This window comes from Ochotona princeps, chromosome 12, assembly GCF_030435755.1.
Source record: "Ochotona princeps isolate mOchPri1 chromosome 12, mOchPri1.hap1, whole genome shotgun sequence".
Classification (NCBI taxonomy): domain Eukaryota; kingdom Metazoa; phylum Chordata; class Mammalia; order Lagomorpha; family Ochotonidae; genus Ochotona; species Ochotona princeps.
Window position 1 is genome coordinate 12,236,327 of NC_080843.1, and position 20,115 is coordinate 12,256,441.

The 20,115-nt window shown below is 36.2% G+C and overlaps 1 protein-coding gene across 2 annotated transcripts in view; it reads left to right on the plus strand.

The window, feature by feature from the left end:
- The window catches only part of UGGT2 (UDP-glucose glycoprotein glucosyltransferase 2), a 120,221-nt gene that overhangs the window by 37,601 nt on the left and 62,505 nt on the right, over positions 1-20,115 (plus strand). For both annotated transcript variants that reach the window (XM_058670626.1, XM_012926534.2), the window contains exons 11-20: positions 2,981-3,072; positions 4,320-4,470; positions 8,990-9,109; positions 9,941-10,026; positions 10,474-10,609; positions 12,852-12,983; positions 17,224-17,388; positions 17,807-17,930; positions 18,014-18,112; positions 19,685-19,776. In XM_058670626.1, coding sequence (XP_058526609.1) covers positions 2,981-3,072; positions 4,320-4,470; positions 8,990-9,109; positions 9,941-10,026; positions 10,474-10,609; positions 12,852-12,983; positions 17,224-17,388; positions 17,807-17,930; positions 18,014-18,112; positions 19,685-19,776 — 1,197 coding nt within the window. The remainder of the gene's footprint in view (positions 1-2,980; positions 3,073-4,319; positions 4,471-8,989; positions 9,110-9,940; positions 10,027-10,473; positions 10,610-12,851; positions 12,984-17,223; positions 17,389-17,806; positions 17,931-18,013; positions 18,113-19,684; positions 19,777-20,115) is intronic.

Sequence of the window (20,115 nt, forward strand, 5' to 3'; positions counted from 1 at the left end):
TTGAGTGATCGTAAAATATTCCTGGGAAGATTATAATTGATGCTTTGAATAGCCAAAATCTACTTTTGAGCGATGCTTAAGTTCAATGTCAATCCAATATGTATGTATCATTTTTTCAGAGATGTTATATTTCATGACATTTTTTGTTTTTAAATAAAGTGGTCACTAACATTTTTTGTTTGAGCAGTGCAAAACACATAAAGTATATAACCTAATATAATTAAATGTAAAATTCAAATGATACTTTAACTGATAAGGTTACACCTCTCCTGAACATTTCCAACTAATTAGTTTGTATGAATATTTTACAGTTAAACATCTCCCTAATACTATTTTTTAAAAACATTTTTCTTGGAATCTTATTTTCTCCTATTATCTTAGATACAAACCTTCATATAGAAGGTTTAAATTTTTTAATGTGACTTCAGCTTTTTACAATTAGGATGTAAATAGTTGTACCTTACGAACTACCAGCCATGTTTATAAGCCAGTTTGCCTTTGAAAGCCAGTTAGAATGTCTTCAGCTTCAGTTAATAGCTCAGCTTTGGTGATATCCTTTTATTGGATGAAACTGATTTTTTAATAAGTGAAATCTTCTCTATGGGGATTTATGTGTATTTCTTAATCGCAGGAATACTCTTGAGTTTCCTTTCATTTTAAATAAAGACTCTTGGTTTTATACTGCTTTGAAACAAAACATAATGTGATTATCAGGTCTCAAAACCCATGTAAAGATAAACCAGAGGCCATAAATCAGGATGGAAGATTTTTTTCTTACTCTTACAGAAGCTAAGGCAAGATGGATGAAGTTTTGTGCTGTTTCTGAATACCATTTTGTTTCCTATTACACTATTGCAATGTGAGCATAGCACTTCTTGATATGTACACAAAGGCATTTTTGACTTTTTCCCCGTACTGCTATTCTTAGCTTGATCCCTCAGAATCCACATTTTCAGTCACCTGAGAAGTTTTAGCTTTCCTCAGAGCAGAACCTTGGTGACTGCCTTCCCTGGGTGCATAGTCCCTGTCATTTCAGTCTTAGGTGGATACTTTTTTTTCCCTAAGACTAAGCTATGTTTAGAGAATGTTAAAATCTAGAGTTAATGGTGTTTCATTTAAGAGGATTTTAGAATTGTTGGTCTGTTGTGTTGCTGGAAGTTAAGGTCTTACTCCTTGTTCGGGAAGGATCACTTAAGCAATACAGTTAGGCTGCTATGCCAGCATCTGAAGTTAGCCAGCTGGAGCAGAGGAAAGGGAATTTGTGAGCACCCATCTCTAAGTATTCAATCCATTATCTGTTTTTTAAACGCCCCCTTTTTTAAGGATTATTTGAAAGGCAGAGTTACACAGGGACGACTTCTATCTGCTGGTTCACTGGTTCACTCCCCAAAGGTCCCTATGGCCAGAGCTGAGCTGAGCTGAAGCCAGTAGCTTGAAGCTTCTCCTGGATTTCCTATGTAGGTGCAGGGGCCCAAAGCACTTGGGGCATCCTTCAGTTTTTCTAGGCCATCAGCAAACAGTTAGGTAGAAATAGAGCATCCAGGGCTAGAACCAGCACCAATATTCAAAGCCATTACCACAGGCAAAGGATGAAGTACTGTGCCATTGTGTTGGCCCCTTTTGAACACCTTTTGTTTCAACGCACTGCACAGAAGTTTTGAGGTTATTAACAATTTTGAGTGGATTTGTACTTATACTTTCTACTTACACACTGAAATTGAAGTAAATAAGGTGTTAAGAAGAAATTGAATTGATTGGTGTGAAGAATGAATGCAAGTTTGGCAAGAAACAATAGGCAATACAAATTTGTAGGGCATCGATTTGAAATTTGAAATAGATTTTTTAGTACAATTCACTGAAAGAAAAGTAAAAAAAAAAGCTCAACCTATGACTCTTGTGATGTTAGGTGTTTAATCTCTTGCTAGTATTCTGTATAAAATATGGGGAAATATTCCTCTGTCCTGTTGAAAAGTACTCATCTCCCTTTTCTGTGTATAACTCATCTGTCTATTGAGTGTTAATTTACAGAAAACTTCATATTTGGAAAGCTTTCTCTTAATCTGTTTAAGTTAGTTCTTCCCCTGCCTTTCCAGAATAATTTATACAAATCTCTATTAAATCACCTGCCTAGCATTGAAATGCATTTGGTTAAAATTGATTTTCCTCCTATATCAATTTGTTTATCCCAATAACACTACAAGTTTTCATTTGTGGTAGCTGTGCTTGTGATTAGACATATTTCAAATTTAAATCACAGCAAAATGATCAGATTTACATAATTAATCCAGTTTTACAGATGAGGAAACAAAGAATTACTGGATTGAGTTTGCCCAAAACTTGCAGTTGGTTGGTATCAAGACCAAGATTTAACCAAGTTCTGATGTCCCATGATTTTAATAACTTCATGGTAATGTAAAAATGGGACTGGATTTGTTTCTAACACGTGGGAGGCAGTCAGAAAATATTTATTGAATAAATAATAACAATTTAAACATGGTCGTAGGAGCAACTTTTATGAATTTAGAATAAACTCCAATTTTTTTATACATGTATGAAAATTTGACTTCTCGAATATTTTGTCTAAAGGAATAGGAATATTCTACCTCTTAAATTTTCAGTGTGTGCCTAAATATTATATAATATAGTAAGTATTATAACAATATAAGTTATTATGTCTTACTGAATCCAAATATTCCAATATTGCATTCTGTTTTTAACTGATGTGGATCAGAGATGGTTAAGCTGCTACTGTGGGCCATAATTTGGCCTGCCACATATTTTGATAAATAAGTTTTACTGGAACAGAATGATGCCCAATTGTGTATTTTGTTACAAAGGCAGAGTTGAATAGTGGTAGCAGAGACTATATACTCTACAAAGCCTAAGATATCTGTTCTATCTACAGAAATAATTTGTATAACCCTGGCATAGATGACTGTTTTTTGTCACTTGAGTAACTGTTATTTTGCTTTGTTTCAAGGATCTGCAAGAAAGATTTGAAATTCAGCCAGGTGATTCTCGCCTATTTATAAATGGCCTCCGTGTTGATAAGGATATTTATGACCCTTTTAGGTAAGTATTAAATTATTGACATAAACTATTGAAGGTTTATGTAAAGGTAAAAATTAACCTGAATTTAGTATTTGCCCAAGTATAAGGAACTGAAGGGCCGTAGTTGTGGTACAGTGATCTAACCAGCTGTTTACAACACTAGCAACCCGTAATGGAGTGCTGGTTGGAATCCTGGCTGCTCTGCTTCTGCTGTTGCTTGCTGGAAACTTGCCTGGCAAAGCAGAAGATGATGATGTGTTTGAGATGCCTTCGTACATTTAACTACTCTGGTTCAGAACTGGCTGATGGTGGCCATCTGGAGAATCAACCTGCGGATAGAAGATCTTCTGTATGTCTTCCGTCTGTTTCTTCACCTTTCAGATAAATAGATAAATCTCTAAAAAGATGAAGAATTAGTAAATATAGCAAGTGAAAAGTCTTGTTTTATTTTTAATTCACGTATGTATTCATTTTGATTTATCAGAGGCAGACAGATGAAAAAGTTTCTGTCTACTAGTTCACCCCTCAAATGCTTGCCATGACTAGGGCTGGGTTGCATCTCAGCTGGAAGCCAAGAACTAGTTGCATGATGGAGACCCGGTTAATTGAGCCACCACGTGCCACGTCCTGGAGTGTGCATTGGCAGAAAGCTGGAGTCGGGAGTAGAGCTGGCGAGTTGAGCCTCGGCCCTTCAACCTGCTAGACCAAATACTCCCCCTGGTGTGATACTCTGATAATGTGTGTGATGAGTTATCAGGGTGATTGATAACATAAATGTTAATCTTTACATTATCTCAAATATTCTAGATGTTGAGAATGTTAAAAATCCTCCCTGATAGCTGTTTAGAAATAAACAGTCAATTGTTAGTTGTTGCTACAGAACATTATAAATTAACCCTCCTGTCTACATTTTAGTACCCATAACCTATTTTGCCCCCAAAATGCATGCTTTTGATTGTGCAAAACAACTTATGAAAGAATATACCACCAAAATGTATGAACCCAAAATATCAGAATAGGAAAAGTCCTTAGAGAGATTGTTCAATTGAATGTTAATTTTATTACTCCTTTATCTTCCCGAAAGCAATTAATTTTACATTGAATGGCTTATTACAAGAAATATTTGATTATTAATGAACTTAATTTAGTAATATGTTTTTGACTATTAATAAAAACACCAAATGGTTTTCTTAAAGTCTGCCAGACCTTAAAAGACGTTTTTAATTTGGTCAAGCGAAATAAAATTTCTTTTATTTTTTTTAATGAAGTATTCTGGATTTTCTGAAATCAGATGGAAAAATGATGAATGGCCTGCGTAATCTTGGGATTGATGGGGAAAATATGAGCAAGTTTTTAAAATTAAGTTCCCATGATTTGGATAATAGCTATGTATTAGACATTCGACATTCTTCTATAGTGGTAAGTACTCTATGTCTTCCTTTTTCTGGAACTTTGAGTGCATTTAACAGGTAACCAAATATTTCCAGACTTTACACTAAATATAAGCATTTTGGAAAAGTACTCCATAAAACTAAAAGGTAGGTATGTAGACTTCTACTACTCATTTCTTACAGCTTCTGTTCCCTTTGTTACATTTTCTGAATTTTCTTAAACGAAAACACCTTATTTTCCTTTGGAAAATAAAACATGAAAAAGAAACTGGAGAATAGCCTTGATAATCAGCAGTGAAGTACTAAGTAGTGAAAAATTGGGAATATAGAATACCACTTGACATAATGCAGGTCTTGCCTAGTTGACTTCCTGACCTTCTGGTATATATATTGCAATCTAAGTGAATCTTTCTGATATCTGATCATTTGCTGAAAAGTACAAAGATAAATGGTCTTTGGTTTAGTCTGTGAGGCTGCTGGGCCTTCTTCCACCTTTACTTTCTCAGAGTGTGAAATAACTTAAAACCATTCTCACGGATATGCGCGCAATGAATTTTTTTCATTTCTTTATCCAGTCAGCTCCAGCCTCATTTCCAAATTCATCGCCAACAGTTCTTCCACAGAGCAGCTGTCCTCAGCAGTCCGGATGAGACACACACACACACACACACACACACACACACACACACACTCCGTGGCCCTCCCTTAGACCACCCTGAGCTTCAGTCACTTCCTGAGACTCTTCAACCCAGAAATTGCTACACTCATGGTTGTGCTGTGTTAGACCTGAAGCATGTAAAGCCAGGGTGTCAAAGGTGAAAGGCATGGGAAACCAGACACAACTTCTAGGACTTCTCACTTTATGGAGCTGTAGATGTTACGAAGTGCAACCTACCAGGGACTCTCCTGAGTTGGGGAATTCCAAGTTGTGAAAGGGTTCTGCATGTAGACATTCATTGGCTCTGTACCTGCCCTCTGGAATTCAAGTTCCAGATTCAGAGAAAAAGCACTGTTTGTATAAATTCTAGTCAGACTGCTCAAAGTTCTGCAGTATCACTCAAGGCCTAAGCATACAAAGCACCTTTACCAGGAAGAACATTCCGAGTTCAATTCCCAGGAGTGAGTGTTATGACAAGGTATTGGGGAATGTGGGTCTGATGTTGAGGTGCCATCCCTTAAAGGAGCCTCAGTTTGAATCCCCGCTGCTTCCTCTCCAGCTTCCTGCTGAGGCGCCTGGAAAAGCAGCAGAGACCAGGATAAAGTTCCTGGCTCTTGGCTTTTTTATACTATATATTCAAGCAGAGAAAAAAAACAATAATGAAGAATTTGCTTACTCTCGACAGAGCAAGAAAAATTTGCATTTTTCTAAAAGAACATGCTTTATGGTCTTAATTCTAGCTAAACATCTACCCTTATTTCAGCTCTCACTCTAATAGAAGCCTTTAAAATAGTTCTCTGTTAGGCCTGGCGTAGTAGCCTAGTGGCTGAAGTCCTTGCCTTGCATGTGCTGGAGTTCCATAGAAGCTCCTGGCTCCTGGCTTCGGATCGACTCAGCTCCGGCCCTTGTGGCCATGTGGGGAGTGAATTAATGGACGGAAAGTCTCTCTCCTTATCTCTGAATTTCCAATAGTAAATAAATCTTAAAATAGTTCTCTACTACATATGGCCTTACGTATTAATAATTGTTCAGACGCTGTCCATGTCCTCCACCATTACCTTTGTCTTTCCCAGAGATCTGGGAACAAAGATAAAAAGGAAAAAAAACTATTATCTTTCCTAATGAAAACTAAGGAACATACATGGCTGCATGAATTTGCATAAAGTAGTCAGTAGAATAAAGGGAACACAAATTCAAGGTTTTCTGGATCTGTCCAAAATTCTGTTCTGCATTTAATTTTCATGATATGCTTTTTATTGATTTTTATCATGACCAGCTTTTGTATTGATCTTTTGCATTAAATTGTGTTCTTTTTCACCCTGTTAAATCAGTCAACTTTTTAAAAAAAGATTGATTTGTAATGCAGTGCTACAGAGAGAGATGGATCTTTGATCCGCTGGTTCACTCACCAAATGGCCAGTGTTCAAGAGCTGGAGCATGTCAAAATATAACCAAAGTAGTATTAAGAACACTAATCGTAATAGAGCTTTAAAACCTAAGTTCGTGTATAGTGGTTTAAGTGGTTGGTTTTATAATGTTTAATCCCATGTATGATACCTTACCTTATAGAACAAAATGTTCAGTTCATGGTATGTATTGTGTTTTGAACAGTTCTATTACATTTAGGTTTTCCCCTGTGTTTACTATTGAATTAAAGGCACCTTTGGTTTTATTTATTTTTATCAAAGGGCCAAGGACTACAGGAAAATGGATAAGACCATTGTTTCCACACTAATATCATTTTTCCCCTGTATCTGGGTCAGAGGAGAAACAAAGGGAGAAGCCCCCCCCAACCTCCCACCCATCCCAGGTCCGCAATGTGGGGCACTTTCTGAGGGTCCTGCTCAAGCGGTTTTGATAGTTCAACAGTTTTGAATTGCTGCCAATCTCACCATTCCAATCACGATGAAATCTATTCAGAATCTACTGGCTGACATAGTCTCTTCATGGTTGGAGTTCTGAGATCAGTTCAGGTGGAGGGTTCTCCAAAGAAATCTCGTCTGAGGTGATCCCAGACTTGATTCTTGAGTGAGTTTGCCAGTACAGGGTCTGGCACAGTCTATCGTCTCAATCAGCTTATGCACTTGCTGGACACTGCGATTGCTGGGTCAGTTCTACTTCCAGCCCTGTCTTCCACGCAAACCGATGGGTGTTGCGGTCCAGCCCGATCCTGCCCACTTTAGACTTGGCCCTCACACAAACCAGAGGGAGCTGCAGCCCAGTTGGGGCGATTCCCCATAACCCTTACCAAGCCTGCCCCCACCCTGGTTTCCACGCTTGCCAGTATGTACCGCAGACTTGTTCAGTCTGTCCTACTTCCCATTTAGCTCTTGTACATGTCAATGGGAATTGAAGCCTCGTTCAACCCAACCAATCCTATTATTCAGCCCACACACATACTGGCAGGTGCCTTTCTGTCTAGCCACCCCTACCCCTGTCCTGGTTTTCATGCTCTCCAGTGGGAGTAGTAATCCAAGAGGGAGGTGCCCACTATTTCCCTGCTAGGCCACTCCCACTCCCAGATTATGCACTCTCCAGGTGGTTCTGGAGTTTAACTTGACAAGTTTACCCTGCAGTGCCAGCCTCTGCCAGCTGATGCTGCAGCAAAGCCCAACGCAACGCTCAGCCACTCTAATTTTTGCTTGCACCAGTTGGAACAGTCAGCCCATCCTAGTTTTTCCATGATCTAGCTCACATGAGGCCCACTGGTGTGGTAGCCCTGTCTGGTCTGGTCTGCCCCCATCCCAACTCATGCTCTCCAGTGGTAGACACCTTTGGTTTTAATTACTTGTGTTTTATTTCCGTAGAACTAGAAAATTAGCAAGTTTCAGTTGCAAAGAATGGGCTTTGTAGCAATAGTTTTCTTTGAGGTTTACTTATTTTTATTGCAAAGTCAGATACACAAAGAGGAGGAAGAGAGAGAGGAAAATCTGTTCATTGATTCACTCCCCAAGTGGCTGCACGGCCAGGGCTGAGCCAATCTGAAGCCAGGAGCTTGGAGCCTCTTGCAGGTCTCTAAAGTGCAGAGTCCCAAGGCCTTGGACCATCCTCAGCTGCTTTCCCAGGCCACAGGAAGGGAGCTGCATGGGAAATGGGGCTGCCAGGATTAGAACCTGCACCCATATAGGATCCTGGTGCGTTCAAAGAAAGAACTTAGCCACTAGGCTACTGCGCTGGGCCCACAATAATAAAATTTTACATGAATTAAATGTGCAGCCTCCTGATATTTAAAATTGTGTATGTAGAGGGAGAAAACCTCACAAAATGAATTTTAATAACTCAAGCATGCTATAATAGGATCCATAGATGCAAATGTGGCTCTGCCAGAATTTTAACACACTGCCCACAGGATTGTTTTATCTTGGACTTAATATACTGTTGAAGACCATCATTTCTTCTCCTCCCTTTGTTGCTTTTCCTTTGATTTCTTAAAAATTGGTTTTCTAGATTATTTGTCGTTTGTTGGAGATTGTCCTCATCAAGTACTAGAACACTACTATTTTTAAAATTTATTCTGTGCTACAGTTTATAGCTCAGGGATTTCCCCTTCTTCCCCTTCCTAATTGCCCTCTGTTCGCTGATTTCACGTGTAATCCTTCAAAAACTCATCAGTCCCATCATTACGCTGTGTAGGTGTATGCTGGCAGTGTAGATACACACAATGGCAGAAAGTCCAGCGTTACTTCTTCGTTACACACAGGGAAGACATAGCAACATGGAAACTGGGTTTTTGTTTGCTGAAAAAACATGGAAAACACTGTGTTACATATTCTGCTTGTCATTTGATACAATGAAAGTAAAGCTTTGAAAATAATTTTGTAGTCATACAGCTTTTTTTTTTTTTTTTTTTTTTTTTTTTTTTTTTACAAATTTCTCAATTCTTTTCTAGTGGATTAACGACTTGGAAAATGATGGTTTATATGTTTCGTGGCCTACAAGTTGCCAGGAATATCTGAAGCCACAATTTCCTGGAAGTGTGCCTTCCATAAGGCGTAATTTTCATAATTTAGTAAGTTTTGTATTTTGTTATTATATGGTCATGTGAAAACATCTTCTTTCCTTGTACGTCATCCTTGTGTTGGGGAATAAGAATCTTAGCCATGAAGTCCCTACGCGTGCAGCAAGCTTGAGGTGGTGTTTCTGGCTACGCAGCAAAGGCTCATCACTGCGCACAGTGCATTCAGCCCGTGGGTAATTTTGTAGTGCCAGTATCAATTGGTGGAACACTTCTACATTGTCTTAGAGGAATGTATAACGATACTTTTCTTCATCCTGTTTTATGAAGAACAAGTGATTAAATTTCAGTGCATTGTGTGGAAATGCATAAATACTACTTCAGCAGATATAACTTCATTATTGTAATGGTAAATATCTAAACAATTATTGGAACTTTGAAATATGCAGAAAACAGCTAAGGCTTTTTTCACATAAGAGAATCTTTTTTCTTAAAATCCTGAGAAAATATTACGTTGATGCTATTTTAGAGTCAAACATCAATTTATTTTTTTTAGAAATGACAGAAAATTCAATTAGAGTAAGGCATTTTACTTGGTATAAATGGTAAGCCTTATGTCATACTTTCAGAAAGGTGTTAAATTTTATGTGTAACTCTGGATTGCAGCTTTTAAAAATCCTTCATAATTTGTGAAATTATTCCTTATATACACACCCCAAAAAGTTTGTAAAATTGAAAATATTATTTTTATATAACTTATTTTTAATTTACATTATAAAAAGCACAATGATGTTATGAAATTAATTTCTGTTATAGAAATTAGACTAAACTTGGGTTTCATGAAAATTCTGAAGTATTCAAATAGTGATATGTAATCTCTTCTAGGTTCTGTTTATTGATCCTACTCAAAGATATACATCGGATTTTATAAAAGTTGCTGAACTTTTCTACTTTCATGAATTGCCTCTCAGGTAATTTTGAATTTAAATTAGCTATCAATTGAAGGAAATGCAGTGATGGACAGATCATGAGCACAGTGGAGCTCTAGTGCTTGTTGTAAGTAGCTGGGTGTTAGTTACCATCTGCCTTGAGTATAGACTGTTAGTGCTGCCTGGAAATGTGGGCAAGACCTGATGAGCTCAAGAACCATGAGAAGGGATCCATTTTCCCATGGCTGTATTTAAGGCAAGTGCACCTCCATGTTTATTTCTAAGACACCATGGCCATTTGGTAATGTCATCACTAGTGAGAGTGTTTAATATTTTGCAGGAATCCATTAGCTTTGAGAATATTGGCAAATAGACATTATAACAAAATATTCCCTTTTTCCTCCTTTATTCAATACATTGTTCTCATCTAAATTTTGTAGTCTAATACTATTTTCTAAATGATAGTAACATTTCCTTTCTTTTTTGCAGGATTGGTTTTGTGTTCATTCTTAATACAGATGATAAAGTCGATGGAAACAGTGATGCAGGCGTTGCTCTTTGGAGAGCTTTTAACTACATTGCAGAAGAACGTGATGTGTCAGAAGCATTTGATTCTATTGTAGATGTGAGTTCATGTACTAGTGATGCTCTCTTTAGAATACATAATTTTCTTACATTATAGTACTGCAGTATTCCAGTTTTTGAAAGCTATCATTGGGGTTGAAATCATGGGAATTTAACTGTTACAACTGCATATGGGTCTGTAGTATGCTAATTCTAAAAACTGGGGAAATAGGGACTGGCATTGTTTCTAGCTGGTAGAGTCATCCACAGCAATGCTGGCATCTCATTGGGTCTGGGTTCAAGTCTTGGTTACTTGACTTTTTGTCCATTTATCTGCAAATAACATGGGAAAGCAGTGGAGGATGGCTTGGGCTCCTACATACACATGGAAGACATGGATGAAGCTGCTGGCTTTTGCAGTCATCTGGGGAATCAGCCAACAGATGGATTTCTGTCTTTTCCTCCATCTCTCCTCTCTCTGTAACTCTGCCTTTCAAAATAAATAATAATTTTAGACAAATAAGGAAAGTAGGTTTTAAATAAAATAGTAAGATTATTGATAAGTTAAATATTATAACTGACAAAGTATATAGGCACTTCCTTAACAGTTCCAAAGGGAATCATTTAAGGATAGCAAATTGTGTGAAAGAGGTAAGATTGATATCAAGTTTAAATGATTATATGTGATGAAAAATCAAATTGCTAAGGAAATGATTCAAGAAAAATGAGGTAATACCAAGATGATTTCATAATTGAGGATTTGAAGTTCTGTATTTGGTTTCTCATGAGAATTTATTAACTATATTGTTTTTGCTGTGAAAAGTCAAGTTATAGCTTAAAAATAACTCTTTTTTACATCTTGATGTTCATTGAACTTTTGCTTGATTACCATATGAAGCAAGGACTGGTGCTTCTTCAGACGGAGAAATTTCCAAAGCAGCGTAATTATTAATCCTTCTTTTGTAGATCTCGGGAAAATCACTACATAGCTTATTAGTTCCTCAACTAATTATGTGTTAGGGTATAGAAACAAAACTAGTTGTACCTTAGCAGATTGAAGATGTACCTAGTTCTGTAAGATAGCAACCATATATATGTGTCAACATTGTATTTACTGTTCATCTTACTAAGTTATTTTTGTAAGAAATTATAAGTAGTTTAGGATGACATCTTTATTGGCATCCAACCAGTTTCTTATAAAAAAAGGCTCAGTATGATGTTCAAAATTTAGAAACTAAACAGACTCACATTTTTAATGTCAAAACAAAAAAGAAAATTGAATTAACATTTCTGAGTCCATATAGAACATTCTAACAACTTTATTTTGTTAGTATGTCTAATATTTCATTTAAAAATCTCAATGTTGTAGTCTTTGTATTTTTGGAAGGCTAAACTTTTCACTCTTCAAATTCTTCATGTGTTCATATGTCCTAATACAAGCTGAAAACTTATCCCTGAGATGAGATGCTCATGAAAGTAAGCTCTCTAAGTGTGGACCCAGGCCACTTTAAGAAATGCAAGGTCCATCATGATAAAGCTAGACCAAGAAAACATCAGGAGAAACATTAGGATTCCTTCACCAATAATATGAAGATTGCCTCTGGTATTTTTATGAGTATTTGCAATTGGTTTACCAAAATGCTACCTCATAATGTTTGTACTTAATCGTTCCTTTTTTGTCTTAAGGTTCCTTTCCCAAATAGCTTAGTGCAAGCTCTGTGGTCATCACTATGTTTCAACTCAGTTTTCTACACATAAATGCCTTATTTCTTACTCATACCAGGAACCATGCTTGAGTGGCAGTAGAGGGTCTCTAACCACTTACTAAGGAGAAAAATGGGGGTGGGAGAAGAAAAAGGAGTAACAGCTTATTTCTGCAAGTGTGTTTAGCAAATTTTAGAGTAGGAGAGAAATGAGGATAGAGATAACATTGGTCAAGGTATTGACTGAAGAGCAATCAAAAATGAAAATAAAGCATTTGTGAAATTCATCTTAAAATATTTTGTGTATACCTTATTAAGGATAGTTAACCATAATTAGGAATCACCATATATGGTTTCATCAAAGTAGAATATAACAAATTTGTTAGTATATTTCTGAAAACTAGGATATTCTAAAAGCTTTAAGTTAAATATAGTATTTTGTGTGTATTATAGTAGTATTTTGTGTATTATAGTATTTAAGGGTTGTGTATATATATAATTAGAACTTACAGATATAAAATGTTGAATTAACACATGTGTTTTGGAAAGAAAGTAAAAGTAATTGTTGTAAAAAGGGAAATTAATTATCTATTTCCACAGATGTACCAGAATGTCAAGGATAAAAACATACTCACTGTGGACAATGTAAAAAATGTTCTTCAGAGTAAGTTTCCTCATGCTGAAGTTGGAGATATTTTGGGAAGTTATTCACAGTATGATAAAGAGCGAAAGGTAAGGTGAGACCTTCTGTAAGTGATGAGCCAGGCAAATAGACATGTGCTGCAGGATGCCTATCAGCTGTAGAAAACAACCAAGTAGAAGTCATACGAACTGAAGGTGTAGTGGTTTTTACCAATACCTGGAAAGTGTGCTATTAAGGTGTCAGTTAAAGACACAGAATTTCAGTTACACATTACTGTGGGTAATAGCAGTCTATCATATATTTACAAATTAAGCAGATCTTAAGGGTTTTCTCTAAGAAAAAATAAGTATGTGAGCTAATACATTTGTTTTTTAGTCCTTTTAGTCATCCTATAATATATAAATGATATACAGTTAAAGGCCAAACCCAAAAGATTCAGAAATTTTTTTTAAAAAGCTTCACTAAGAAATTCTCAGAGCAAGAGAAATAGTGCAACACAATTCCTAAAATTGAGGATATGTGTCCAGTTTTGGAAGAGGTTCACCAAATATGTAATAAATCGGATAGACGAGGGCTGGCTGGAGACAGGAATGTTCTCTGAAGTAGTAATATTGAATCTGAATCCTGGAACAGGAGTTGAACAAAGAAAACAGTGAAGTGGTGAGGAATTAACACTTAAGCAGAGAAAGCTTGTAGAGTCTGAGCTGTGGAGGAAGTGAAGCAAGCTGATGTTATTATGTGTGCATTGCAAGCAGTGTTGAGTTTTGTTGTAGGGGAAATGCAGGAGCTGGGCCTGGGGAGGTCATCAGTGCGCAGGATTTCATGCAGAGATGTTCCTCAGTGTCCGCGGACAACTGGATTCAAGACATCCCCTGGATACCAAAATCCTGAAATACTTAATTTTCTTGCAAGAAGTTGCTTAATGTTGGTGTGTACCCTGTAATCACTTTCCTGTATACTTTAGGTGGTCATCTCTAAGTTACACACAATGTCCAAGAGTGTAAGTACAACATTAGTAGTAGTTGTGCCATATGATTTTGGGAATAGTGACAAGGAAAGAAGTCCGATACAGTTATTTTTTAAGTTCATGCAATCCTCGGTTGAATCTGCAGATGCCAAATTTGAAGATGCAAAGACATATTTAATTTAAACACAAATCAAAAGAAGTCAGCAATAATGGAAAATGTGTAAAGCATTTAAGAAATTAAGTGACAGTGACGTTCATTTGGGAAAAAAAACTTTCTCGTTGAGAATGCATTGCCAAATATGAGTCTTGTGATATGAATTGGAAAAGGGATGAGGCACTTGATCGTCTGGTAGGGTTTTGGACATAGAGGCGAAGGAAAATGGAAACAGGAATGTTGAACTAACATCCAAGATTTGCTGCTGGATTGCATAGTGTAGAAATTTTAAAGTTTTAAGGATGTCTCTCGAGTTTTATTTGAACTACTAACCGAAGAGTTTGTAATACCATTGCCAAAATGGAAAAGAATGGAAGAGAATGAGATCAGTTCATTGTTTCACATGTAGGATTCAAGATCTTGTACAATTTCCAAATGAAAGTGAAATAAGCAATAACTCAGAGAGCTGGGCTATTACCAGTATAAGATGCACTGTCATTAGCTTATTTGTGGTCATTAACATTTTGGTGGTAGAAAGGTTGCCTAATTGGAAATCAGAGTAAGAGCCAAAGAGGGGATTTTTTTAAAAAAGATTTATTTATTTGATTGAAATGTTAGATTTACAGAGAAAGAGAGACGGAACGATCTTCCATCGGCTGTTCACTCCCCAAGTGGCTGATCCAAAGCCAAGAGCCAGGAGCTTCTTCTGGGCTCCCCACCCGGATGCAGAGTCCTAAGGCTTTGGGCTGTCCTCTACTGCTTTCCCAGGCTCCAAGCAGGTAGCTGGAAGGAAAGTGGAGCAGCTGGAATGTGAACCTGTACCCATATGGGATCCTGTTGCATGCAGGGCGAGTACTTGAGCCACTAGACTCCTGTTCTTTCTGCCTTAAAGAGGGGATCCTTCTTGCTGGGACTTTAAAGATCCAGACATGTATATTTGATTTGCTACTGACTGGTTGCCTATTAAGTTCTTAAGTTAAACATCTAAAACAAGCAAATTGTTTTCCTTGTTAGTACATCTCTTCTTTTCTACTTATGTCCTGTCTTGGAGATTAGGGTAATATCACTGCTTACTCAGATTAACTATGCTAAAAGCCCAGCGATCCTAAACTACTTTTCCCGAAGTCTTTTACACTGAGTCTTCAAGGTGCAATATTAATGTTGGATATTGATTAGGAACTGACTGAATATTAATATAAAATAATTCAGAATCTGCTTCATTGTCACCTTTCCCACTGCCACTGACTTTCTGGATTTTTCTTTAACTTTTCCATCCTACTGCAGTAGCCCCCCAACTGAATGTGACTGTTACCTGCTCTTCCTTTAAAATATTGCTGCAGTGTTATTTTTGCAATACTATCACTGTTTTTCATAGTCTCTTCCTAGATAGAATTAGTTATTTCCTTAGTACCCCAGATATTAGATCCATGCTTGATTGTAATGTATCAACCTCAGTTTCTTTCGAATAGCATGTCTAGCATTTTTGTGTATGCATACGCCTAATGCATAATAGGTTCCCAGTAAACGCAGAGATGGCACAGTATAATGGTCAGGCTCTTGGGGGCACAGATGTTGAGTACAGAGTCACTGGTTCCACGAAATAGTAACTGACACTGGAATTGAGTTAATGTGTCTCATCATTTGTGAAATGAATGTAATAGTACACATGCAAATGCCTAATGCAAAAACACAAAGTCCTGAGTGCTCTAAAGTCTGAAACTCTTATTTAAAAATCAACACTCACTAGTCTGTCACCAAGTCCCTGCTCTCTTCTCATTCATGACTCAGAGATCTTAGGGGTTTCTCTGTAGAATTTTTCTTTCTTGAATTTGAGAGTGAGCTGCCATCCACTGGTTAATTCCCCCAATGCCTGCGCGACCCTAACTAAGCTAGTCTGATTCTGGAAGCTTGGAACTCCGTCTGGATCCCCCACGTGGGTGACAGGAAGTCAACTACTTGAACCCACCTGCTGCGGTCTAGGATGTGTATTGACAGGAGCTAAGTCAGGAGCTGTAAGCAGGCATAGAACCAGGTACTCTCACATGGTTCAGGCATCCTCAAAGACAGCTTAACCACTAGGCAAAATGCTTGCTTCTAAAACTGAGTACCAAATTTCAGATTTGTGATAGTTTGAAATTTGAATTTTCATGTACAAGTTGCTTGTTGGTTAAAATTGCAGAAGTATTGCAGAACTTGAAAAATCAGTAAGCTCTGAAGCACATTAGTCTTGAGTGTTTCAGATAGAGTATTTCATATATGCTTAGCTTCCTGGAGAGTTTGTGAGAATATAGGGTATAATTATTAATCATAATGTTTTAGTGACTCTAAGATAAAATACAAATGTTGAATACTTTCCTTCCCTGGCAGCTGCATAAAATCTTTTAACCTTGTTATCTGACAGTACTGTTTCTTTTGTCACCATATTTGTTTACCATAAAATGTTGTTTTCTAAATTCATTCCATTATTACAGTTTGATTTCATTGGCAATGTCTCCATTGTACTACCTGGAACATGTTAATTAATGCTTTAAGGCTTTCACTATTAACTCTGGGATCTCTACCTCTTCATTTTTAGCCTTGTTTCAATGTTTTCTGAGCATCTGCAGAAATTTGTGTATGTATGTGTTTTACTTAAAGATTTCAATTGGTGTTCAGAGTCTGGCCCAGTCCTGGGGCTATAACCAATTTTGATAAATGGCTTCAGGGATCAATATGTCTCTAATGCCTGTAAATTTTAAGTAAATGTCATACTCTGCATCAAGGGTCTATAAGCTCATGTACTTTTTTTTAAATGAAGCATTTTTGGCACAACCATGTTAATACATCCATGTATTTCCTGTGACTGATTTTTCACTAGCATGTCAGATTTGAATCATGAGAAATGATGGCTTCAAGCCTAAAATTACTAACTTCTCTTTTACAGAAAAAGCTTGCTAACTGCTGTATAAGTAAAATAACGTTTAAATTATGTTTGAAAGGTTAGGAAAAATTAGCGAAATGGCACTTTTTCTATAGCGTATGAGGGAGAAGAGTAGGGGTGAATGAAAGAAGTTTGGTTGTCTTCATGGGACTGACCCTGCGGAGTGCTTGAATACTGCCACCTTTATGTTAACTTAAAGAGCTCTTAAAAATGTAGCCATGTCCCTTTTCCTTAAATGCATCTTTCAAGTGTCAAAGTCTGCTAACACTCTGTTTTTGAACCAACTAGGCAGGAGCAAGCTTTTACAGAATTTCTGGCCTGGGCCCTTTACCTCAAGCTCTTTATAATGGGCAACCCTTTAACCATAAAGAGATGAATAGAAAAGAAATGCAATTGGCTATTATCCACAAAATGATGACTACATCAATAGATTTACAAAAAGCTATTCTTACGGTAAGTACTAATTTTGAGAAAATACATGATAAATCATATTTATGAATGATATGAAAAGCTTTTCCAAAGACAGATAATTTTATCAACTTTTCATCATTTGAGTTAAAATGAATTAACAAATATCATATGTTCTCTCTGATATAAGGCAACCTTCATACAAAATACAAAATAGGTGGATATGTAGGTAAACCTGTATATACATATATTCTCATAAATGAACTCTATAATTGAGATTAGCATACTGGAAAGTGGAGATATGTTGCAGTATGCATGCCTCTCCACTACTTTTATAAAGATGATCCCAAATTACATGTTATTTATTTACTTTAGATTGTGCAATCTTTAAATTACCTGGAAATTTAGAAAATGTGCATAAACATTGCTTGTATTATCTAAATAATATTTTTTGTCATCTTAGGGCACCTTACATGATAGACAGAATGCAATTGATTTCTTAATGGATAAGGATAATGTTGTACCTCGTATAAACTCTTCAATTTTGAACATCCAGCAGCAGTATCTCAATTTAATCCCGTCAACAGGTAAAATAATACTCCACATGCTGCTGTACAAATGCTGAAATTGTGAATGCTTTCTCATTATTTAACATTATGAAATCTTTCAGTAACTGCTGATATTGAAGATGTCTCTACTTTCTCTTTCTTGGATTCACACGATAAGAGTGCTGTAATTGCAAAGAACATGTTTTATGTAACCCAAGAAGGTATTCAGTTTATTTATTTTTCTAAGTTTACTGCTAAAGTAATAAAATATTTTAAAATATTACTGTGCTTGCCTAATATATAGATTTTATGTTACCATTTTTGTTGCCTAGATTTCAGTTTGAGTTTGTAATTTGTTAGGATTAAGAATTGGGCTGAGAAAATGATTTCTCCTTTGCTATGGAGTTCATTTTTGCTTTTTATCTTTTGGAAAAAAATAAATTCTACAGTTTTCCACATTTTAAGAGCAAGTAAAGCTTTTTTGTTTAATTTGAGAAGAGAACACTCCCATCTGTTAGTTCACTTCCTGTATGCACATAGCAGCTGGGACTAAGCCAGAGCTCCAAGTCTCCCACATGGGTCATGGGAATCCACTCATTGTGCCATCACTGTTAGCTGCTGGGGTCTGCATTGCCAGCAAGCTGGAGCCAGCTGGAGGTTAGAATCAAACCTCTGTACTTCACTGTGGGTTGCAAGTGTCTTCGCTGCTAGAACAAATGCCTATCCCAAACCTTTTCATGGTGTCAGCTGCCATTTTGTATTAAATGAAAAAGTGTAATTACCAAGACATATGAGATAAATCTCCTGCATTGTGATTAATCAGCAACTGAACATTTTGCCTAAGTTGGAAGTTAGAAGAATAGAAAGCAAAATAACACAGTTAGGAAATAAGGATATATACTAAACAGAAATTCTGCAACCATTGATTAGCATATGATGAGTTATGCAGATAACTGAAGATAATTATGGAAAAAAGGTAATTAGAATTTGGTTGTTTGTTTTGCTTTGCTTTGTTAAGCCTGCTTTGCTGTGGAGATTAAAAAAAATAATTAGTGTGACATTTAAAAAGGCTAACTTGGACTCAGTAGATAATGTAACTTCTTAACAGTGAGTGATCTAAAGATAGAATGAGTATGTTGTGTGGAATCAACATTTATGTATCAGTGATTTAAGGCATTAAGTTCACTTTGTAAGAATGTTGTAGCTTGGATTCAAAAGCTTTCATCCTATGGTCCTTAGTTTACTTTTTAATTGATCCTTTGATTTTTGTGTTCATAGAGTGATAAGTAGATAAGAAATCCAACAAATAATACTCTTAGAATTGTACATGTGCTGATTAGAAAAAAACAATAGGAATTAGGTCATTATTGATAACCAGGCATTTGATTGTGAATTATAAGCTAATAAAATATCACTCTATTTTTTATCTGCAGATGAAAAAAGTTGTATGATGTAACCATATCAGTTCTAAATGCCAATTTTATTTTCAATGAAGATAGCTAGGATGTAGTTGGTTAACTAATACTGGGATTGGAATGCCAATGTGCAGCTTTCTTCTCTGGTGAAAGTATTCCATAGAAGTGTCCTTAGAGGTTGTTCTTCCGTGTAGTTATCTGCATTAATATAAAGCGTAGGCAATGATTTACTCTCATAGTATTTTAAGTGTGTGTAGATACCTACATATACATATAAGAATAATGAATATTTGCTTACTAGAAATACTTTACCATATTTCTTTTTGTGTTTTATTACTTGCAAATGCTAAGTTTGATTAGACTGTTTGAAACTTTCAGATGATGTGATTTCTTCAGTCACTCTCTGGGTTATTGCTGATTTTGATACACCATCTGGGAGAAAACTGCTTTCTACTGCACTAAAACACATGGTGGGTAGATATTCTTACTATAAGAATAATAATTTGTAATTTCAAGAAAGTTATATGAAGAATATGTATTTCACTGCATGCAACATTTTCATTAAAGGGAAAAAAGTAAACACTAATATTAAATTTTAAAAATCAAATGCAAAGTATGAATTCATGAGGTACAGATATTCTTATATTATTAGTGGAAATCATACCAGTACAAATACTGTTAAAAAACTGTTTTGTGTCTTCAATTGAAGATATGCATATTTTGTTTGTAGAGCTTTAAAGTAGAAGATGATAAAGTATCAATATGGATAAAACAGATTATTCTAACAATGAAATCATGCATTATACCAA